Source organism: Wyeomyia smithii, chromosome 2 (assembly GCF_029784165.1).
Source record: "Wyeomyia smithii strain HCP4-BCI-WySm-NY-G18 chromosome 2, ASM2978416v1, whole genome shotgun sequence".
Classification (NCBI taxonomy): domain Eukaryota; kingdom Metazoa; phylum Arthropoda; class Insecta; order Diptera; family Culicidae; genus Wyeomyia; species Wyeomyia smithii.
Window position 1 is genome coordinate 160121691 of NC_073695.1, and position 26007 is coordinate 160147697.

The 26007-nt window shown below is 38.2% G+C and overlaps 1 protein-coding gene across 1 annotated transcript in view; it reads right to left on the bottom strand.

The window, feature by feature from the left end:
- LOC129726187 (pickpocket protein 11-like) overlaps positions 1 to 26007 on the bottom strand; it is a 492216-nt gene that overhangs the window by 33920 nt on the left and 432289 nt on the right. The window contains exon 6 of the mRNA XM_055682897.1: positions 309 to 399. Coding sequence (XP_055538872.1) covers positions 309 to 399 — 91 coding nt within the window. The remainder of the gene's footprint in view (positions 1 to 308; positions 400 to 26007) is intronic.

The window sequence follows — 26007 nt, forward strand, 5'->3', positions numbered from 1 at the left end:
ATACTAAATCGGGTGCCACGATAGCTCTCACAGCACAGGATAGATAATCAGTGCACGCGAATCATAAGTTTTGATAAAAAATCATGAGTTTTGATAAAAAATGCGTTATTTTGCAACAAAAAGGGAGGTCCCACAAAGCAGGGGTATCCCAATCGACACCAAATTTGGAATTTTTGTGAACCTAGATGGATAATTCCCCCAACTTTCCGTAAATCTGTGATGGTCGTGTCCAAGTGGTATGGACTCTTCGTATGAAATGAATGACCCATATAGATTATAATACATACATATGTTACTAGATCCATTACCCTATTATGTTGATTTCCATTTCAAAGCAGGATTGTATACAGGGTTCTTTCTCTTCAAAGAGGTATGCTTTTGTTTGGGATAAGACGTTTGCTGTAAAATAAGTTTCTTTACACAGGGTATCGGTTCTATTATCGTCAGGTTTATCCTGTTGTTGTCAGGGGAGTTAATGGAGTCATAAAGAACTAATTGTTTGCAGCATCTGCTTTTGAATTTAACAACCATGCAAGGAATTCAAGCTCTACACGCAAAACTTAATGAACTGATGCGCCCTCTCAAAACGCACATCGATTGCTCTAACTTTGCACAAATAATGTTTAAAATGCATAATGCAACCGTTGTACTATGAATGCATTGACAGAAATTGAAATCAGAATAGGATAATCGCTCCATTATTCATCTCAACAGCTTGGTGCACCCATATTTATCTTATTTCTCTCATTTGTCCAATTTACCGTCAAATTTCTACAAATTTTTGAACGTAAATCTATTTGCCTCTCGATTTTCTCAAGTGGCTGAAAGTTTACGTTGAAAATATAGTGAAATTTGACGATAAATTGATCAAAAATGCGTGGTGAGATGAATATAGGTACTGAGATGGAGCGGTTACCCTATGTATCATACACATGAAAATCGATGTTTCGGTAGACTTTGGTTTCGTGCAAACGATCAGTTGTGGGAAGCTCAAAAAACCGCTGCTCAAAGGCACGTGCATCCCCAATCACCGTCCGTCAGCAACTGAAACAGCCAATAGCGAGCCTTGTTGCAACATAATTTGCTAACGTTGTTTCCAGTAACGTGGAACCGAATGCATATGAATAAGATAATATTCATTGTTCGGTCAAACTAACGAGCAAATAAACTTTACAATAGCACCTTTTTTGTGACAGCTAAAATTATAATTTATTTTATTTCATTAATAATAATGATAATGGTTTGATTGACAGTTTTACTTTCAATTTTCCTCCCTGGCTTACGAATCGCTTTAGGCTATATTCTTCACTATCCTAACTATTTTGCAGTATCTTTCCTGTTTTTTAATTGTCTAAATTAATCGTTTTTCAGTGCGATTTTGGTGCTCTAAATTTCATTTCCAAAAATACGCAAAAATATGGTGGAAAGAGGCGAAAAAGGCCATTTCCCGTGCCCTGCACAGAATGAAAATATCACCTATCGATTTATTGGCCAATTTTACATAAGAAATGCTTTATTTAAGGTATCCAGCCCAGCGGCTTTTAATTAGTGGGCTTTTAATTTAGTGGGAAAATGGCTTTCTTTTCTCAATGGAGTTATTCATTTAGAGTTTATCTTTCATTTAATAACAAAAACAACATTTCACAGTTAACATTTCCCTTAACATAGTTATTTAAGTGAAAAAAGGCATAAAATTCATGTCAAAAAATTAAACACACCCTAGGAACTTGCACGCTTAATATTTAGTGTGGCCTCCTTTCGCCAGAATCACGGCTTGGCATCGATCTGGCATAGACTCCACAAGTTTTTGGAAGGTATTTGGTTCGATTTTGTCCCATTCCTCAGATATGACGCGCTTCAGTACATTCAAAACGTCGGGTTCTGTTCTCGAACTTTTTTCTTGAGAATAGCCCAAAGATGTTCAATGGGATTTAGATCTGGGGATTGAGCAACCCAATCAAGAACCTTGATTTTCTTCTTAAAAAACCATTGCGACACTATTTTTGCGGTATGTTTGGGATCTCCGTCCTGTTGGAAGATGAAGTTTCGTGACATTTTTAACTTTCTGGCGCTGGCGTGAAGGTTACGTTCAAGAATGTCCAAGTAAACTTCCTTCGTCATAATTTTGTCTATGAACTCCAACGTTCCACAGCCATTTCAAGACATTGAACCCCATACCATAACCCGCGAAATGTTGTTTTTGTTATTAAATGAAAGATAAACTCTAAATGAATAACTCCATTGAGAACAGAAAGCCATTTGCATGCCCATTTAAGTTTTCAATTGGGTAAGCAACAGTACAGGGGGGGGGGGGTGTCTATGATTTTTTTACATACTGTAGATAAAGGCTACCGCGATAAAGAAGCGGCAAATAACTACCGCGACGTAAAAGCGGCAGGAAGATCTCGCGACTTGGAAGCGAAGGAAGGCTATCGTGACTTGGCAACGGTTTGGTACAGATCAGATACGGTACAGATTTTATTGTTTTTGTAGTAGGTATGTTGATAAAGATTTATAGTAAATTTAAATCTGAATAATTATTTTTTAGAATGGAAGGTACAGCATTTTTAAACCTTCCGCCATTTACGTTCACGGGCGTAGACTTTACTGATCGAAGCCAAAAATGGCACACCTGGAAGAGAGGTTCTGAAATTTGCCTCAAAGCGGCTAAGATAACGGGTTCGAATGAAAAAAAGGATGTTTTGTTGGCGGATGGTGGCTTTGAACTCCAGGAAATCTTTTTCAACATTTCTGGCGCGGATGTCGCCGATGACAAGAAAAAAAAGATAGATCCTTATGACGTGGCTATCAAAAAACTCGTTGAATATTTTGCTCCGCAGCGTCATGAAGCTCATGAAAGGTACATTTTCTGGGACATGAAAACAGAACCTGGTGAATCTTTAGCTAAATTTGTAATGCGAACACAGGTTCACGCAAGTAAGTGTAACTTCAGGAGAACTACAGCCGAAAGTTCCGAATTAGCAGTTGTCGACAAGACACTGCAATTTGCTCCTACACATTTGCGGGAGAAGTTGCTTCAGGAATCAAATCTGTCTTTGGAAGAGACAATCAAACAGATAAATGCTTGCGAAACTAGCCGAGCCGCAAGCGAGCAGATCAGCGGACAAAGCTCTCATCATCAACCGGTGACAACAGAATATGTTCAGCGTATGGGAACACAATGTCGATTTTGCGTAAAATACCATACCTCTCAGCAAGGTTGTCCTGCATGGAACAAATCCTGTTCTTATTGTGGTAGACGTGGCCGCTTCCAGGCGGTTTGTTTTGATAAGCCCAGCAATAGTGGTTTAACATCAAAACCTACTACGAGTACAGCACCGAAACGAGTGAACCCAGCTCATACGATTATGAACAACAAAGGCCAACACATTCAAAACCGAGCCCGAAATATAGGCGAAATAAGCCCTTTTCTAGGCCCTATCGCAAAGTTCATGCAATTGAAGACAGCGGTGTTGAGGAAGAGCAGGATAAACTTGTCTAGATGGTGTGGTCCGCAAATGAAAGAGATGAATTGTTGTGGGCAGAATTCGGAGGAGTACTCATTGAGATGCAAATTGACTCAGGAGTTCAGTCTAACATTATTGATGATTGCACACGTAATATGATGGTTAAAAATGGTGCTTAAACGGTTGGTGACTTGCAACGTTCGGATCGGAAGTTCAAAGCATACGCTCAAAAAGATTGTTTGGAAGTGTCACATATGTTCGAAGCGGAAATAGTGGTTCATGATAAAAATAATCAGCTGAAAGCCATGGCAGTGTTTTATGTAGTGAAGAATGGAACCCAACCGCTTTTGGGAAAGAAAACTGCGATGCAACTTGGAGTGTTAATAGCTGGTCTCCTGAGCCAGCATGAGTCGCTACACAGTATAAAAGTTGCACAACCGTTCCCAAGTGTACGTGGAGTTTAAATACACTTGCCTGTGGATAAACCGGCACCGCCAGCTGCGCAGCGTTTGCGTAGGCTTCCGTTTGCTACTTTCGAGCAGGTTGAATTAAAATAGAATGAATTACTTGCAAAAGATGTAATTGAAAAAGTTTCGGAGCCTAGCAGATGGGTGTCGCCTATGGTTATTGTCTTAAAAGCTAGCGGGGATATACGGTTGTGTATTGATATGCGGCAGGTAAATAAGGCCATTCTTCGTGATACACATCCATTGCCAACCATTGAAGATATTCGTTGGAAATTGAATGGAGCGATCTACTTTTCGTGGCTGGATTTTAGAGAACCTTTCCATCAGTTGGAATGATACGACGAGAGCAAACCAATAACTACATTTATAACCTATAAGGGATTTTACCGATACAAACGTTTGGTTTTTGGGATATCCTGCGCACCAAAAATGTTCCAGAAAGTAATTGAACAAATTGCGATGTGCGGTTAACTTAATAGATGACACCATTGTGTTCGGGAAAACGGAAGCAGAACATGATAAATCATTTGCGAAAGTCATGAGCAAGATGCGTGAATATGGCATTCTTTTGAATCAGGAAAAATGCGTTTTCAAACTAAAGGAGATTGATTTTTTGGGCCACCACTTCGATGGAAACGGAATGATTCCTACAGCAATGCAGCGGACAACGGCCACAGCTGTGGTATGGCAACGGATAGCGGAGCGCGTCTCAGCATCGATAGCAGGACCAGGTAAGGAAGCATCCACTACTGTGGCAACAGGGATAGCGCAGCGGTTGACGTTGGTCTCAGCATCTATATAAGCAGGGCCAGCTGATGCAGTGTGGCATTTTAGTGAAATGCTGTCTCTGAGCGATAGCAGGCACACTTTTCAGTGTTTATTTTCCCCCAAGGAATACTTTTTTCGCACTGCCAGTGATAACGCAAAGATATGATCGGCATCTTATCAAACATTGAATCAAACAACAAATTGTCCTTTTCAGGATGAAATAAAAACCTAATTGAAGAGTTAATATTTTCTCTTAATCAATTCACACTTTCAAGAAATTTGGAACATATATATTTGGATTCATCTCCGTGTCTCAGAACGTACTGAATTATCTTTTACTTCAGTCATGAGCACAACATCCGAAAAGCTTTCATTATCAGCATAAAAAATAATTTTTCGCATAATTAAAATTAAAAAATTATCAAGTCCAAATCATGACAAGCAACTATATTATTGAGAATGGTCAATCCTTGTTGAAGCGCAAAATTCGACTGATCTGATTAGTCGTTAATATGATTGCTTCCCAAGCACGGTCGACAGAATCATAGACCTTACCATTTTAAATTTGCTATTTGTCTGTATAAGGCCTCTGCCATGGCGAACGCGAACGTGAGCGATGGGACGAGAAACTTGCCGTAGGTAAATAAACAGCTCTCTTCACGACTGTTCATTTATCTACGGCAAGTTTCTCGCCCCATCGCTCGCGTTCGCGTTCACCATGGCAGAGGCCTAAGAGTAAGGCCTCTGTCATAGTAGACGCGAACCCGAGCGATGGGGCGAAAAACCCGCAGTAAAGAGAGCTGTTCATTTACCTACGACAAGTCTCTCGCCCCATCGCTCGCGTTCGTGTCTACTATGACAAAGGCCTAAGGATGGGAATTATCGACTGAAATGGCTATCGATAGTTATCGATGATTTCCTACTACTATCGATAGGTTTTTCATCCCTATATAAAAGCCTGTTTCAGTCGAAGCAGCTCATAAATGTTCTAGACAGCGACAACAGCAGTCTTCCCTTAGCAGCAGCAGTAACAGTGCAGTGGATACCAGGCAGATAGCGGCCACAGCTGTTGCATGGAAATGGATAGTGCACTAGTTGCAGTGGATCTCAGCATCGATAGCAGCTGGGCCAGCTGATGCGGGGACAGCGAATACCAATAGCAGCGTATAGCGGCCAAAATATTAGCATGGCTACGGATAGCGTAGCAGTTGCAGCGGGTTTAGCATCGATTGCAGCTGATGCAGTGAGGCACTTTAGTGAAATGCAGTCTCTGTGCGATAGCGGGCACTAGTAAATGCATTCAATGAAAAGTTGACTCATTTTGACAACACATGAGCCACCCAGTTTTGAGTGTTAAATCAGCTTTTCACTGTTTATTTTATCACAAGGAATACTCTATTCGCACTGTCAGCGAAAACGCCAAGATGTGATCGGTATCTTATCCGATATTGAATTGAACAACAAATTAAAATATGACTGACACGCAAGCAGCCGGGTTTTCTTGTGAAAGTATTCTACTTCATCCTTGCGGTCGTGGCTTTGCAGACAACTCTCCTGTGATTTTTTTGCATGACAAATAAACCCCGGCAACAAGCTAATGGTCCAGTTTACATTAAAGTTATTTTTCGCTCAAACTGCTTGACCTACAGTATTAAGTAAACTCGGTAGCAGGCTATTGTTCTAGATTACATTCTTCTTGGGTTTACTGAATTCTGATGCCAACGTGACGAAACATTGGGAAATTTTCGCGGGGTGTTGCGTCACACACACGCACCAACACATACAAGCGAAGGACTGTGGGGAGTCTCCCAAGTGTATGGTATGTTCCGGGAAACGGGACGCCGAACACTTTATGGGAGGCCCCAGGTGCCCAGCCGGTAAGCCGGCTGCGAAACCACGGGCGTAAGGGTGACGCAACTGAACCTGAACCATTGCTTCGCGGCTCAGCAGCTGCTACACCAAGCAGCCACTGAGTCGTTGTCGGACATCGCCATCATATCGGACCCCTACCGCATCCCTCCCGGAAACGGTAACTGGGTTGCGGATAAGTCCAGTATGGCGGCCATATGTACGACGGGCAAGTTCCCGGTTCAGGAGGTTGTCTCAACCTCAGAAGAAGGGTACGTAGTTGCTAAGGTGAACGGAGTGTTCTACTGCAGTTGCTATGCTCCGCCACGTTGGTCTACCGAAAGGTTCACCCTGATGGTCGATCTCCTATCCATGGAGCTAACGGGCCTAACGCCGTTGGTGGTGGCGGGCGACTTCAACACTTGGGCTGTTGAGTGGGGAAGTCGCTTCACGAACCAGAGGGGCCAGATCTTGTTGGAGGCTTTGGCAAAGCTCAACCTAGATCAGGCCAACGTTGGGAACAAAAGTACATTCAGCAGAAATGGCGCGGAGTCGATCATCGACGTGACGTTCTCCAGCCCAGGACTGATCAAGAACTGGAGGGTAGACGATGGCTACACTAATAGCGACCACCAGGCGGTCTGTTATAGTGTAGACAACAACGAGAGGCGGCAAGCGACGAGTAGGGCCAACACTCCGTTCTCCCGCGGGTGGAAGACAACGCATTTTGATGCCGAGGTATTTGAAGAGGCAATTAGACGAGAGCGCGAGGGGGGCAATCGGCTTCGCCCGACGCCTGACCAACTAGTTGCTATGCTATCTCGGGCGTGCGACGCCAGCATGCCTAGGACTCGCCAACCTAGGAATGGGAAGCCACCGGTCTACTGGTGGACTGACGAGATAGCGGACCTTCGCAGTGCGTGCCTCCGTGCGAGACGGAGAATGCAGCGTTCGCGAACAGACGAACAGAGGACAGAGCGCCGCGCAGCATTCAGTTCTGCCAGATCGACGCTGAAGAGTGCGATTAAGGCCAGCAAGAGGGCCTGTTTCGATAGGCTATGCGCGAGTGCCAATACGAACCCGTGGGGTGACGCCTACAGGATCGTAATGGTCAAGACCAAAGGCACGCTGGCGCCTGCAGAGCGATCACCAGTGATGCTGGAGCGAATCATCGAGGGACTCTTTCCGCGCCACGAGCCAAGTCCTTGGCCTCAGGCGGTCGAGTCCCACGTCCGACGTTCCAGTATCTCAGACACAGACCAGGGATGGTCGGCCAACCTGCCGAGCATCCAATCCGTGGGCGACGACAGCCGTGTCGAGGTTCAGGAGGAGGCAAGGGTTACGAATGAGGAACTCATCGTGATCGCCAACTCTCTAAAGGTGAGCAAGGCACAGGGACCGGATGGCATCCCTCACCTGGCAATCAGGCTGGCGATAAAAACGGCCCCCGGGCTGTTTCGAGTAGTCATGCAGAGGTGCCTGGATGACTGCCTCTTTCCGGATAGGTGGAAGCGGCAGAAATTGGTCCTACTGCCAAAGGCTGGGAAACCACCAGGTGACCCATCGGCATATAGGCCTATCTGCCTGCTAGACACGACGGGAAAGGTACTTGAGAAGATTATCCTCAACAGACTCGTGAGGTACACAGAGGGTGTAAACGGTCTGGCAAGCAACCAGTTCGGCTTCCGGAAGGGCAGGTCCACTCTGGATGCCATCGCCTCCGTCACCAAGACGGCGGAGATAGCACTCCAGCGCAAGAGAAGGAGAATACGCTATTGCGCAATCGTCACGCTTGACGTGAAGAATGCGTTCAATAGCGCCAGTTGGGACTCCATAGCGCTCGCACTCAGGAGCATCCACGTACCGGTGTCGCTGTACAAGATTCTGGAAAACTACTTCCAGAATCGAGTACTGGTTTACAACACAGAGGAGGGTCAGAAGTGCGTCCCAATCACCGCCGGGCCTCCGCAAGGTTCAATCCTGGGTCCGGTGTTGTGGAACGTCATGTATGACGGGGTGTTGAAACTAAAGTTTCCTGTAGGGGTTGTGATCGTCGGCTTTGCAGACGACATAACGCTAGAGGTTTACGGCGAGTCGATCAAAGAGGTCGAGTTGACGGCTGCGAATTGCATAAGGAAGGTCGTGGACTGGATGCACTCCAGGAAACTGGAGTTTGCGCACCATAAGACGGAGGTCACGGTTGTGAACAGCCGTAAATCAGAGCAACAGGCGGTGGTCAGAGTCGGAGACTGTACCATCACCTCAAAGCGATCGTTGAAGCTCTTGGGGGTTATGGTCGACGACAAGCTCACGTTCGGGAGCCACGTCGACTATGCCTGTAAGAGGGCCTCATCGGCTATTGCAGCACTATCTCGTATGATGTCCAATAGCTCAGCGGTCTATGGCAGCAAGCGAAGACTTCTTGCCAGCGTGGTTTCGTCCATACTTAGGTATGGTGGGCCAGTATGGTCCAGAGCGCTCGGTACCAACAGTTACCGCGGTAAACTGGAAAGTACCTACAGGCTCATGTGCCTGAGAGTTGTGAGTGCGTATCGGACGGTGTCATACGATGCAATCTGTGTCTTGTCCGGCATGATGCCTATCAGCATCGCCATCAAGGAGGACAGAGAGTGTTTCGACCACCGTGACACAAGGGGCATACGAGGCACCAGAAGGTCATTCTCGATGCTCCGTTGGCAGAGGGAATGGTCTAATTCCACAAAGGGCAGATGGACGCACCGACTTATACCGGAGATATCCGGCTGGGTCGGGAGGCGACATGGCGAGGTGAACTTCCACCTGACACAGATCCTGTCAGGCCATGGTTGCTTCAGGCAATATCTGCACAGGTTCGGGCACGCGGGGTCCCCCATGTGTCCCGAGTGTGTGGAAGAGACTGCAGAGCATGTCTTCTTCGTATGCCCCCGTTTCGTAAGAGCGAGGAGCAACATGATGGCTGTGAGCGGGCCTGGCACTACTCCGGACAATCTTGTCCGGAGGATGTGCGACGACCCGGACATCTGGAACGCGGCCTGTGCGGCCGCCTCCCAGATTGTCCTGGAGCTACAACGTGTGTGGCGGGTCAATCACCAACACGCCAGTGGTAGCTAACTACCAGTCTCCAAGTAGTTAGCTAGGAGGTTATAAGAGTAAAGAGGGTGCATCACGCACAAAAGCCACTTCCCGACGTAATACTTAACTGTCGTTCCGGGAAGACCAGGGCTGGAGACTGGAGGGGTTTTAGTGGGTCGGGACTGGGATCAGTAGGTGTCTCGGGGAGTGTAACTACCCCAGCATCTCTCCCCTAGTCTCATCCCCACACCCTGAGTTCTCTTCTCAGGTGTCTGTTTGCAGATTTCCCCGCCACCTTTGAAAAAAAAAAACACATACACACACACCCACGCACACACCCACGCACACACCCACACACACATCCACACACACACCCACACACACCCACACACACCCACACACACCCACACACACGACCGCACACACACACCCACACACACATACACACCCACACACACATACACACCCACACACACACCCACATACCCACACACACACTCACACACACACTCACACACACACACTCACACACACACTCACACACACACTCACACACACTCACTCACACACACACGCACACACACACACACAAGCACACACTCACACACACAAACACACAAACACACGCACAAAGTTATGAAACTCAATTTTCTTAGAAACTACACAACCGATTCGAACAAAATAGGTTTCAAATCAACGGACTGTCTTCAAAATCCCTACCGTGCTGGATCTAAATCCATACACCTAAGCACATGAAAATCTTCGACGGTCAATATAAAATCAAGAAATCACATATTGCTTTAAACTGACATGTTTGGTTATAGGTCTACTTATATTATATCACTATTTTCCAGCAAAATGATTGAAATCACTCCGAAACTCGAAAAAATCATGTTTATATAGAACATGTTTTGAATCGAAATCCGTATACAGTTTTTTGTCTGAATCAAAACCCGTACACTTTTGAATCGAAATCCGCACACACGCGATATAGACTGGATCAAAGTCCATACAACAATAAATTAAACTCCGTATAGATGAAGAAGTACAAAAATGAACATCTTTTATTTATAATTTATCTTTAAATCACCGAATAAGTATATTTTGCGGATCAACTGGCTCCTAAAGTTTCACACGGTTTTCTAATTTTTGATATCAGCTGAAATAGTGCAATTTTCGTAGCGTTTCGTAGTAACCGGAACGCCGGAACCTCTCGAAGCTTCCCGGTACGACTTTCCCTTGCGCACCTCAGTCACAGCTCGTTTAAAATTGTTTGCCGTATATTTATACTTGTTTTCTTCCATTATATGCTGAAAACAAGAAGAAAGTTCAACAATATACCTCAATGCATCAAATTTCGAACACTTAAGCTATGATGTAACTTCTTGCACTAAAAAATCAACAAAAAACTAACTTTCTCATCGATCTTAAAGGTTTAGCATGTTGGTTATTTTATTATTGTTGCAATTAAGTGCTATTTATACAGATTTAAACACATTTTATACACGAAAACAACGAGAATTTAGAAATCGGCTTTGACTCAAACTTCGAACACTTCAACGTAATCGCTGAGAGATAGATAGGCAAACCGTCTGAATACTGACTGTCACTTTTTTCAACGCCTGCTGATTCCCCGGAAGTGGCCCTACAGTAAAGAACCATACATCACTGGGTGAAGGACATTCCAGGAAACAAAATGGTGTATAGTAATCATGCTTTTTATTAAACTAGCTCTAATAATTCGATTTTTATTGTGAAGTGTTCGAAGTTTGAAACTGTTCGAAGTTTGAATCAAAACGGTATGCATGATACACACGCTGTACGGATTTCGATTCAAGCAAATAAAAAGAATCAAAATCCGTACGGCACAGTTTTTTGTTGAATAAATACAACTTACACTATTTATTAGACAATATACAGCTCGAAAATGACAAAGACTTACCTTTTCCATCAAGTTTAAAAAGATTCACAGAGTAAAACACTTATATCCCACTTGAAAATCGTTTTTATCTGAAGAACGTTTCCTTAGTAAATTCTCTAACGATACAACGAAATGACAACTGAAACCGATACACGATTGATTTTTCATTTTTAATATTTTTATTTCATGGCCTTCTGGCGCATAGTTTAATTTAACAAAGGCTAACAACTCAACGGATATGTACATGTAACTATCATATGAATTTTCACTTTTATAATGCTTAAAACTGAAGAAAAACATCAAGGTGTACGGATTTCGATACTGTACGGGTTTCGATCCAGCACGGTAACTAACGAACTTTATGATGATTAAACATGTAGTTCAAAGGATATGAAAAGAAACGTGTTAGGATAATTTCTTAAACTCACTCGTTTTGCCATAGATGGCTGGACTGATTTCAACAATCATAGTTTCAAATTAAAGGTTTAGTTGCTTCATTGGTACCTATCCATTTCATTTGGTTATAACACTGGTTGACAAAATCGAAAATAATGCTGCTATAAAGCTAACAATAGTTGCCCTAGAAAGTAAAAACTCACAGGAATGGTTAAAAAGCTATAATTTGTCATTTTTTCTTAGTTTGACCTTCGGGGCCACACTTGTGTTGACCAGTGTAAACGGACTTTTAATATTGAAAGTCTATTCTCTCAAAGATTACACGACTTATTAAACAAGTGACAAATGAATAGGTTGTTTCTAGGGTGGTTTACCGGTAAAACAAAAACCGGTAAAACCGATATTTTTTCGAGTACCGAAATACCGGTATTGAAGAGGCGAAAAAACCGGTATTTTCGGTATTTTTCTTTAAATTGGAAAAAAAAACTTGTCACAATATTCATAAATCATTGTTAGGCTTATGAATGCTACTCACGTAGGTAGGCGTTACAAATCACAGGACGATGTATACAGGGTGTTAGAGCACCCTATTTGATGAAAAATATCCTTCTGCGCATATGGTCAAAATTTAACTACTGAAGAGTTTTCGGTTATGTTCACCTTTAACGAGGTCTAACACAAGAAGTATGATAGCTAGCTTAGTTCTGTTGGTTCCCTTGCAGAACTGAGAAAATTTCGTAATCAAAAGTGTCTCAAAAATTCACAATTTTCTACTCGTTAAAGGCAACTGAAAATAGTAAATAATTCTACAGTAGTTGACTTTTCGCCATATGCGTAGAAGGATTATTTTTTCATCAAATATGGTCCTCTATCGCTCCTTGAAGGATTTTATGTGAGCTCCCTAACACCCTGTATAATAAATACATTTAAACAGAAGCAACATTAAATATTAATTTACCCTTACTCTTGTGCCAATTTTTGTTATTTTCCAACAATCTGCTCGGATTCAGACGATGTGTTTGTGTGTATCGATAATATGTCAAAAAACTTCATATCAATAAAGCAAAACATTTATTGTTTAAGTAGAACAGCTAATCTCTTTACACACTCATACTCACAGAGGCAACGCGTGGGTTTTGAACCTACCAGTTTAACTACAAATTATGGAAATCATAGTTTGAGGCAGTAATCACAATTATAACAGCGAAAATACGCAAGTCATTATTCATTTTGTGCTATTTAAAAGTAAAACTAAAAAAATAATAAATGATTTATAAATTTGGATTAGGAATTTATTTTTTGTTGATACAAAGTGTTTACAGGATGAAATAATTAACCAATGAAGAATTTCATCCTAAAAATTACTGCTCCTTGAAAAAGTGAAATTTAAATAGCTGTAGCATGGTCAAAGCTTCGTCGCCCGTACCGTAGTGGGCTTTTATTAGCAACTAGTTGAATGTACCAGTCCTCACTCGAGTGGAAGTTTGTGCTTTTTCTATAATTTTCTATAATTTTATATATTTTTTACCAGCCTCTCATTTCAAATATTTATGTCTATTTCAGTTACAAACTTGTTCATATGCCACATTTTTCATATGCCACATTTTCCATTTCTAAAGTTAATAAAATAACTATAAAAATAAATAATTTGGACGAACTGTTTAAAGAGCATCGAACAAAATAAAGAATTATTTACCTTCGATTCATTCGGATTCGTAAAAAGTAAATTCTGGTCTGATCGTGATTTCTTTTTTTTTACTTCATTCATATGCTCTCCTCAACAGTTTCAAATATTGTTTTTCTACGAATTTTAAAGTTATTCACTAATTTGAAACTAAGCTTTGCGATGTGAATGAAAATTTAAATAAAAATCTGCATGTTTTTTTGTTATTACATGAGTTTTGAAATTATGTTCTTCGTAATCACATCATTCATTCATTGGAGTTTTTCAAACACTATTATACAGTGTTGTATCTGGATCGTATACCAGAAGAGATCAAAACAATGGTCGCAGAGGTCCTAATCTTACAAAAAAAAAAAAATCTGAATCGTAATGAAGCATAGATTTTCATGAATGCAAAAACACAATCATGCAGCGACACGTCCATACATACATGCAACATGAGACGCTAATTAAAAAATAAATTTCAAATCCAAATTGATGTAGGTAACGTTAGGGACGTTGCGATACCATTAAACATCGATACTTAGAATCGATACCTGTATCGAGAGCAAGTACTGATATTCCGATAGTATTGAGGCTAAAGTATTGATACCTAAATGTATCGTTGTGCGAAACCAGTTCGTTCAAAATATAAGTCATTATTCTTTTTTATTATTTATTCCTCAAGATAAAACATTTAATTCAATTAAACCATTTATATAGACCATTCTACAAGACGTTTCTGAACTCAATCTATGAATGAAATTTTGACAGAAAGCTCGGAGCCGCTGGCATAACGCACGTAAAAGCAACATCATCAACAGCGGCATACGTGACACCTGTCAGTTCGTAAAATGGTCTATAAATTTACTGAATCTAGAAACACCAGCTTCTGCAGAAACTTAGTCGAAAGTCGATTACGCTTTTCTTTAATAATTGATCCTGTTTTCGAAAAAAACCGCTTGCATGGCTCTGTAGATTTTACCTTCGGATCTGCATGACCGTAGAAAAGGATCGTTCCCGTAGGTCAATCTACAGAAATTTCTGTTAAATTGGCATTGCCGATGAGATGGCATGCATGCATACGATGCATCAAAATGGCACAGGAAACAGCAAGTTTTCTGCTTCGTTCGTTCTTCTTTACAGGGTTGTTTTGAGTCTTTTCGATACTGAGAGGTGTGTATCGATATTGATGAAGTATCGCTGGTAAAACATCGATACCAAATATCCGAGAATTTTGTAGTTGAAAAAGTAGGTTTAAAGACCACGAATCACCCCTGCACAGTGGGGAATCGCTGGCCATTACCCAAAAAATTTTTTTTTCGTTAGCTGTTTCATAATATTTTTCCTTTATTGCTATAACATTCAAGTGTCTAAATCCCAAATTTGGGCGCAATATCATGAAATCTGAATTTTTTATGACTTTTCAAAGCTTGGCGAACTGACGGTTTTTGTCTTTTTCTTGAAAAAAAGTACGTTACTTTGAAACGCTCTGTAGCTTCAATGATAGCTTGGATTTTTTTGACGTCAAAGGAAAAGTTGTTGTAAATATTGTGCAAAACAAACCCTTTTCATTATATATTGAAAAATTTGGTCATAGTAGGCCTGACGCTAGAAAAAATTAAAAAAAAACGTGACTTTTTGTAGAAAAGTAGCTTAAAAGTTTAGTTGCCGCAGTTTGCCACGGTTGTGACTACATTCAAAATTTAGGTAAAACCGTAAGCTTTCAAATGCATACTGTCCGCTGCTGCGCAAAACTGCGCAAATTGTCACTTTAGTGAAAAAAGCGATAGCAGATTGTTTTAGTTTTTATTTTTGAAGTTAAAATTTCATCCAGGATTAATTTTAATCATAACCATGATACCCCATTAATGAAAATTTATGATATCGTACTCAATCCGTAAGGATAAAATATAAATTTGGGCAAAAATCACAAAATTTATCAATGAAAAGTTATAAAATAAGTGTTAAACAAGAAAACAGTAAACAAATCTGAAAAGTTAATTATCTCAAACTTTATCACTTTTTGCAAATTTAAAACAATACTAAAAACATTCAACCCTTTTCAACTTATGATCATGAAATTCGTTAAACTGATTGAAGTGTCAAATATTAGCAGCAAATTCATACCATCAAACTCCGGCCAACAATAGCTCGTTTGAAGATTGCTTTTGCTTCGCACTCGTTTGCATACAAATGTAAAGCACACATTTTGCTTTATGAGAAAAAAACAAAGAACAGTCGTCGCCCTCCGCATCTTTTCGTATTCATTTAGAACGTTGTGTCATTCCAGTGTCTTAGTTTTCAAATTCATAAATTCGTTGAATTTTATTATGGAGCCTTCAACTTCAGCAGCACCACCTAATTCAATGTCTAGTAAGTTATCAATTCATGGTGTTTTAAACATGTATTTAAATGTCCTCTTTCAACCATAGAAACCGGATTAGGAAGATAACATATATATGAAACAATGGAACATCGAAAATTACTAGAAGAAATAAAAATTGCAGCGAAAGACATTTTTCCTGCTGATAAGTATAATGAACTTCAAATTTTCTGGAAACAATTCAACACGAGATATAAGCGTTCACAGCGAAAGATGATGATGCTGTTGATGATTTTTTCAATTTGTAATTAGTTTGTATTTCTTATGTTGTTTTAGTTAATTGAAAAAAATATATATATATTTAGGCAAAATTTGTTTAGTTCGAGGGGTCGTCCATAAATTACGTTTTTTTTTTAAATGGAAAGGACGCCCGGTGGCACTACTTGTGGTCAAAGATCATATAATTTTATAAAAAAGGAAAAATGGGCCAAAAATATATAAAAATTGGATTTCGTGCTTTATGGACGGCCCCAAACAAAAAATGGATGCCAAATTCGTGTTCAGCGCCCCAGAATTATGTAAATACCAAATTTTTGTTGCATTTATCGACACTTTTTTTTGCTTGGCCAGCCTTTGTATGGAGTCGCCCCACTGTGCCCTGGTTTGTATTAATCCGAAAAAAATAAAAATACCGGTTTTTATTTTTATGAAATACCGGTTTTTCGAAAAGTCGGTAATACCGACCACCCTAGTTGTTCCTCAAACTTACAAATAAACAAAACCCAAAGACTGTTTCAAACTAGCTGCTTTGATCAAAGTTCGAAATTAAGAGTCATTATGATAGAAAGATTATTTATTTTGTATTTCAAATATTATGCTCCAATTATGCCTTCAAATACAACATCATTATGCTAAAATCCAAAGATTGAAAGTCTATTCTCTCAAAGATATTGGATTATATTCGGCAATTGAAGGATGTTTTCCATTTGATTCCTGTCCTCTGAGCATCATCCCGGGTGCCGAAAAACTCACATTGGGTAATGTTTGTCTCTTTTACACTGGTTTCCAGAAAATATAACCTACCTTAAAAATGGCGTCTGAAGATGATTTCTGGCCTCACGCTATCATACCGCTTCCCCTAAAACGTATTGGATGATATTTGTCACTTTACACATCGAAATACCCAGTTTAGGCAGTTTGGCAATTTTACGATGGATTTTATGATTTTATGATTATCAGCAAACCAGAAGTGGTCATCTGAATTAAAAACCCCTTTGGCATCACGCCATGTTTCAGGGTTAACATCTCAACATATGCGTAAACAAGATAGCATATCACCGCTTCTTTTCATACATCTTTATCTTACTGCTGACAGTGGGCACAAATTAATTTGAGCCAACGACATGAGTTCATTGACATTCACTGTTACTCGGTATAGGGATGATTCTGGCCACTGGATATAATCCAGGTTTTAAGAACCCATGTTGAATGGTATTTGGATAGATTTATTGGATGCCCCTCAGAAACAACCAGTAATATCAACTGCGTTAAAGAATTTCATTTTCACTGATAAGATCGTTCAAATTTATGTTAAGGAACAACATTTAATTATACATTATTTGAAATCTACTGACTAAAGTTGACATAAACAATCTAAATATTTCTACGCAGTATATGAGTACAAATCGATTATAACACGATTAAAAACAAAATCTCAACATATAGGGTATCAAACGTCTTCGTCAGTGGTTTTCTGCAGCAATCTTATGCAAAAACCTGCCGAAGAAAACCACTGACGAAGACGTTCGATACCCTATTTTAAAGAATTTAATGTTATTTGCATGTATATGTGTCAATGTATATGTATATGTGTGTGAATGTTATATTTTAAATGTTCGGTGTAGTTGTGTTGTTGGCTACCAAAAATTTGTTGTTGAGATTGAATAATAAATCCATCAGAAATTACCAAGGAGTGTTTTTAAGTGTTGGTGTTAATCTATTTTAACGAATAATAAGTTCAAATGAGAAAGGCTGGGTCTCACCGCTAGGTGGCTTGATTCGAGTTTTTATTTATTTGGAAACTTTAGGTTGTATATGATGCAAAATTTATTCGCAGTGCACGTTACACATTGCTGCATGTTACACATTGCTGCGTTTACGTTCGTATAGCAAGTAGTATCGTAGTAGAATAAAAATACTGGTGAAAAAAATGTATTTATGGTTAAATTATGGCAATAGAAAATTGTACTAAGTAGCAAACATAGTTGTTCATACCTCAGATTTTATGCAAAAGGAAATCGTTATAGAATTGTAATAAACGAAATAAAAAATTGTAAATCTTGAACTGAGCGAACAATTTTGGTACCTATATTGTCTCCACTGTGGTAATTATAAGCTCATATAGAACGTATAGAATATACAACTTCATTAGATTGTACAAAGGTTCTTATATCTCAACAATAACTGAAATATTCGGACCAAATTGTTGGCTGGGTTCATACGTTTCCTCAACTATACGTCAAACAAATATCTTAGTGACGCATAGAGGTCTAGTCACTCATCGCTGCTAGGGTTTGCAATATTCCCGGGAATTGGTTTCCCGGGAAACGGGAATGAAAAATCACGTTCCCGGGAATTCCCGGGAACCGGAAATGAAAAAAAAATTCTTAGCAAAAATGAGATTTCAAATAAAATGTATTAATAAAAGGTATCAAAAAATCGTTTACATTTTCGTTATCGATTCGCATGAAAAACAAATTGAAAATCAAAACTTATTCAAGTTCACAACAGCAATTGCAGAAGAGTAGCTTTCAGGGTTTTTTTTTTGTCGTTAAAAAATCACTTCAGATCCACTGACAATTTTCCGTTAAACCCAAATAATGTAATTTCCTTCTGTAAAATTTTGCTCAAGTCCGCTGAATCACCGCTGGTGTTTGATTTCTATAATATGTACTTCTAAAACACAAATTCCATCTCTTGCTACATTTCATTAGAAACTGGAGTTTCCAATACTTTCAGTTTGTTGAAAAGTAAGCTGAGTGAAAACCGAAAACCGACATCAAACAAGACAAATATTTGCTATATTTGGTACTGCATTTTTTGAACAAAATATTTCTTCGGGCTATTATATATGCTATAGTATTGCACAGTAATCAATATTTGCTCAAAAATCTGTGTAACAATATAGTTTAAATTGTTTTAATTGTTGTTTAGTTTTAATTGGCATAACAACATTTTGAACCCTTTGAATTTATTTGCTCAAACAACTTAATAAAACAGCAAATGTTTTTGACAAATAATTGAAGCAAATAATTTTATTTAACACGGCCAGCAAATAATGACCGTCATTTCAAGCAAATATTTGCTCCCTATAATGTCTACTTTAAAGATGCTTTGCACTCTGACGACTTAAGTTTCGTGTTTTTACAGTATATTAAATTTGATTGCACAATTCTACGGAAAACTATATTAAATCATGTGAAATTTTTCGATGAACTCGGGAATCGCGGGATCCCGGGAATCAATATTTCTGTTCCCGGGATCCGGGAATCCCGGGAAATGGTAATTCCCGGGATTGCAAACCCTAATCGCTGCACAGTGGGTCGACTCCATACAAATGCTGGCCAAGCGGAAATATGTCTTCAAATCATGGAAAATACATGGTTTTTTTGTAATTTTGGGATGCTGAGTCCGAATTTGATATTATTTTTGCATGAAAATGGTTATTTTTGACGCCAGCAAAATTTTCATGTTTTTTATATATATTATATGAGGGTAATTTTACGCCGGTTTCAATCTTTTGGAAAAAAAATTGCATGATGCTTGAAAGAATTTCAAATGCCATAAAAAAACCTAAATTAATCCACCTAGCGGTCAGACTCAGCCTTTCTCATTCAAACTTGTTATTTGTAAAAATAGATTAACATGAATGCTTAAACTCAATAAAGGTATATTCACTCTTTGGGTTCTAAAATATTGATGTTGTAATTGAAGCATAAAATACAAAATTTGACGTAATGTTAGTGCTTAAGAAAAAATGGAATAAAAGAAATGACTCTTAATTTCGAACAATTTAATCACGACCGATACCTGGAACGTTCAAATAGTACGATACCACATTTGAATCATATTGAGGCCATATATATTGATCAAAGCAGGTATAGTTTTGAATAGTCTTTGAATTTCTTTTTTTACAAAACTTTTGAGCCACATATCAATTTGTTACGAAGTTTGTTATGTTTGTTTATTGTTTGTTATAATAGACTTTCGTTGTTTTAACAATTCAATACATAACGGTTTGCTTAAGTTCGATTATAATCAAATGAAATGGGAACGTATAGGGCAGCTAAACTTTGAAACCACGTGTTCAATCATAGTTCATCAGTTAACCCTTAACTAGCCCGTTCATCTGATATCAATATTGTTCAAATCGGTTGTGTAGTTTCTAAGATAATGAAGTTTCGTGATTTTCACATTTCGATACATTACAGACGAAGTTACAGTCCGATTACAGCAAAATTCAATAGAGTGTTATGAGGCAGTTAGACCTTTCATTTGACACTAATTTTGTGGAAATCGGTTCAACCATCTGTGAGTGAGTTTATGTAGTCTTCGGAATATGTTTCTTTTCAAAGCTGGATTTCACATTTTTAAACATAACAGGCGAAGTAATAATCCGTTTACAAAAAAAAAAAAAACAATAGGGTCTAATGGGGCAACTAAAACTTTCATTTGCAATTAATTTAATTGAAATCGGCTCAGCCATCTCTGAGAAAATCGAGTGAGATTGGGAGAGTGTTACACACACACACACAATCAGCTCGTTGAACTGAGTCGAGTGATATACGACATTCCGCCCCTTTTGAGTACTTTTATACTTTTAGTTTTTGCAGTGATTGCTAAACCTTTCTAGGAGAAAGGCAAAAACTAGTTTACGTCTAGGGTTAAAAGTGAACTACATTTACATAAAAAAATAACTTCATGACATAATTAATTTCTGTAAGATTTAAAACCGAAATGTTAAACTGAAGCCAGAATCCAACCTCAAACACCATTCTTAATCCAGATGACTACTTTTGGCTAGTACATTATCAAGTTTGAATTAAGTTGAGGCCACATATTTAGACCGATCAATTTCATTTCTTTCCATAACTTTCGAACCTCATATCAAATTGTTATGAAATTTGTTACTTTCAAGTTTGAGAGACAACCCTTAGTTATGTGCAAATAAGTCGTGTGATCTTCAAGATAATAGACTTCCTGTTTATATAATTTAATACACAACGATCGAAATAATCAAATGAAATGGGAACTTATAGGGCAGCCAAACCTTTCATTTGACACTGAGATTGTTGAAATATGTCCAGCCATCTTTGGGAAAACGATTGAATTTGAATATTTCTCGGAATATGTTTCTTTTCACAACTTTTAAACCACATGTTCGATCATTATAAAATTCATTAGTTAATCCCTAACTAGCCCGTTCATTTGATACCAAAATTTTTCAAATCGGTTGTGTAGTTTCTGAGGAAATGAAGTTTTGTGGTTTTCACATTTTGATACATTGCAGACAAAGTTACAGTCCGATTACAATGAAATTTCATCGGGTGTTACGAGGCAGCTAGACCTTTCATTTGACACTAATTTTGTGGAAATCGGTTAAGCCTTCTCTGAAAAAAGTGAGTGAGTTTAAGTAGTCTTCGGAATATGTTACTGTTTATAGCTAGATTTCACATTTTTAAACATAACGGGCAAAGTAATAATCCGATTGCAGAAAAAATCAATAGGGTCTTAAAGGGCAACTAGACCTTCCATATGACACTGAATTTGTGAAAATCGGTCCAGCCATCTCTGAGAAACATGAGTGAGATAAAACAGTCTCCAGAACACGTTTCTTCAAATAACTTTTGAACCACATGTACAATCTTTATGAAATTCAAAAGTTAAAAGTTTTTTAGGTGGCCCGTTCTTTTAAAATGAATTTTGTTCAAACCGGCTAAGCGGTTTAAAAGATAATGAGGTTTCGTGATTTTTACATTTAGATACATAACCTCTAAACTGCAACAATAGTCCTTACTAATGGACGCAGTTGTGTTTAAGCCTTACAGGGAAGAAGAAAAAAAAACCTCTAAACTAAAAATCCGATTACAATGAAATACGATAGGGTCTTATGGGGCAACTAGACCCTTCATTTGAGAATAATTTCATGAAAATCGGTCCAGCCATCTCTGAGGAAATCGAGTGAGATTGGGAGAGCGTTACACACACACATACACACACACACACACATACACACACATACACATACACACACACACACACACACACACACACACACACTAACTAAACCTTTCATTTGCAATTAATTTAATTGAAATCGGCTCAGCCATCTCTGAGAAAATCGAGTGAGATTGGGAGAGTGTTACACACACACACACACACACACACACACACACACATACACACACACACACAACCAGCTCGTCGAACTGAGTCGAGTGATATACGACATTCGGCCTTTTTGAGCACTTTTATACCTTCAGTTTATTATATTAAATATTAATCAGTTAAATAAATTTCGTTTTGAGCGTCTTTGTAGAATGGAATTGAACATTGAGAATTGGTTATGTTTCCATTTAATTCTACTACACTTTTGTAGTAGAATTAAATGGAATCATAACCTATTCTCAATATTAATCAGTTATTGAGAAATTGAAAAAAATATCAATTGAAAAACATGCTTTGTGTTCAAAATCACTTATGACTTGTTTTTTCGAACTGCCTGTATTACATTGCTTCTATTTATCGCATTCTTCTTTTTATTCACTTCTACCTTCATCTTCATTTTTGTGTTCAATTTACAATACAGTTTTAATATCTTAAGGGAGGGTTTTCGAAAAGCAGTTTCTAACGTCAAAATAATAATTCACTATTTGCTCTGTAAAAATTAGCAGGCGATGTATTATGTCATGGTTTGTGCTTACACGATTGTTTTTACCAATGACTGGCATGATATAAACTCAAAACATGATTTTGGTACTCAGTGCTGGCGATCCAAAACATAAACAATGATTAGTTTTTGATACTTCGTTAATTATCGGAATATAGATGAGGTTAACTTGTAAATATGAAAATAGTGTGAATAATTATACTGAAACATGTTTGAAAACGTTGTTATTATCAAACTAATACGAGCTTTTTGTTATTCTGTTGACGGTTTGCAGTGTGCAATTTAAATTTACATTCTAAAGTCCGATATGTGTCGAACACTCGTTGTTTCTCTTCCAAAGAAGGGTACTCTGCGCAGGATCGGACTAGATGCATTTCAAAGCATTTTTTCCAAGCTATCTTTTAAAACTAGTGCCAATAGTGCCAAACCCTGCCGTCTAAACTTTAAACGCTGTTTTCCGCCAAATTTTTTTGAGTATTACAATGAGATTATACATTGTCCAATGATGAGAATTTATTCTCCACTATATTATATACAACTTTTCCTTAGACGTCAACAAGATTCAAGTTACCCTTGAGGCTCCAGCAAGTTTTGCAACATTGCATTTTTTCCAAGAAAAACGTTGAAAAACGCTGACTCAGGACTTTGAAAAATCATAGAAAATTCAAGTTTTGTCGTAATGCTCCAATAATTTGGATTCTAACACTTCAATAGTATACAACTATAGGAAAAATAAAATTGAAATGAAATTCGCATTTTTAATTTTGGGTCGATGGTCAGCGATTCCCCACTGTGCGCTGGGAGTCTCTCATAGATCATAGCACGATGACGTCACAAAACAAGAAGAAGAAATAGATTTGACAGTTGTCGCGGGTTTGTTTACATAGAAAAGTTTTCGGCTCGAAAAGAAGCGGAAGTTTTTTGTTAAAAATTGCGTTTCCAAAAATAAACTAAAAGATCACAGTAACGAATTCGCATAGGCGGAGAGTTTTCGTACATCTTTTTCGTACCCGTATCATTCATTTTCACTCTGATCAAATAAAAAGTGAATAGAACACCTTGTAAACAAACCCGTGGGAAGTGTCAGAAAAGTGAGGTTATTTTTCGTGTGCAATGATCTATTCGCTTTCGAACTTCAATATTCAGCCGTGGTAACAGACACAGGGTGGCCAGCAGATTTCCAATTTCAAATTCCCGGTTTTTTCCCGGTTAGAAATTAATGTTTTTCCCGGTTTTAAAACGCATAAATATTTAAGTTCAACCACGTTTATTCTTTGACAAAATAAATTTGTGAGAGAATTTCGTTTTTAATATCATTATTTCATTTCAAAACTTGAAAAAGGGCTAACTTCTTCGGCCAACATCTACTTGCTGTTGATTTTTTGACTTTTCATGACTGAGGAATGCAATTCGCCCATTGTATAAATTCTGAACGAGGTATTATCTGGTATTATCTTTTGTCTAGTAGAAAGGGCACACTAGGGGCTTTTCGAAACATGTAACGTGCAAAAAATGTCATTCTCTAAAAATTTTCATTATTACACTCAGCTAAATTCAAGATATAATTGAGAATCAATTTGTGCTTCATGTTTCAGAATATTCTCACATAAATTTTTAATTTACTCTGAACCTTTATTTACTGGTTTAATTAAACTGGTTAACTCAAGCGATATTTGTAACTTTCTGCACTCTCTAGTAGAGATTTGCGGCGTTTTGTAGAGCTGGTTTCTGCTTTTTCAAACCATCAACGTATATATTTTCACAAATTTGGAATTTAATTCAAAATTGTTTTAGCTTCGGAAACGACTAATCTTTGAAATCATTTTCTATCATCTCAAGCCTTGAGAAATTTCATCCATTGTTTTTAAGCTTTGTTTCGGAATTTGGCCTTATTCAAAGTGCTTATTTAAAAATAAAATATGAAAATTTATTTTCCACTTATTCTAAATTGAATTTAAAATATCATTGTGGATTTTTTTAATTTCAAATTGGAATCTTTTCTACGATTTCTTTTTCTGATTTCTCGTCAGACTAAAATTTAGCATTTTTTAGCTAAATTCCCTATTTCTGACATTATTTTCTCTTCTAAAACTTAATTTCAAATTGAATTGTCTTTAAATTTTTTTATTGAATTGACTTTAAAAATTTTTTAATATTTTTTTTCTTGTTTCCTAATAACTTTTTCAGTCATTTTTAGTGAATGAGATGAAACATTCTAGTTATTTTTCAGAGTTTTTAAAATAATTAGAGCACATTTTTTGACCCCGAATCGAAATAGTTTTTCGCCTTGTCTGAATCTGCAATGATAGCTATTTCTGGCAATTTTAAATTTGTTCAAGAATAAGTTTTTGCATTTTTAACCTAATTATTACCCATTTTCTGGTGTTCACACACTTTCCTAGATTCAGTTTCGAAATTGATTTTAAATTGATGTTGTTAGTTTCTTTCAGGCTTCAATACAATTTTATTGCTATTTAGAAACAATTTTTGCCTTTTTGACCTAAATAAAAAGATTGTTTTGTGTTTTCTAAATCCGCGTTCTAAATTTCAGAATTTTCAACAAAAATCTATTTAAAAAAATTTAAATTTATTATTTATTAACCTTCCCTGGGCTTTGTAGGTTTTTGTTGGCGTTTTGAAACCTAAGATTCAAATCTTGTTTCTTTTTAAAGAATATTTTTACATCAATTATGAATAATTCGGTACATAACTTCGAAAGAAACTCAGACATAAATGACATTAGACGTTGATCCTGTAAAGTGGTGATTGTTTTGATGTTTGATCGCCACTTACTGTTGAAGCCCTAATCAGTGCGAATGAGAAGAAAGACACATTAGGAAAAAACAATAGTGTACAGAACAATTGCGGGGCTAGCGCTAGGATCCTATTGACTCTAACGGTCGTCTCTCTTAGCCGAGATTCTAACATATGACGACTGGCTTGTTACTCCAGCATCTTACCCCGAAACCAACTAAATGATTCCTTGAGTCTTCCAGTGTTTGTGAGATGGCAAAAAATGTATAGCGTGTTGAACTAATACAACAGATCCTAAGCATGTAGTAAATGAAAAATAATGTTTAAAATAAACATGATGAATTTCCCGGTGTTAGTGTACAGAACAATTGCGGGG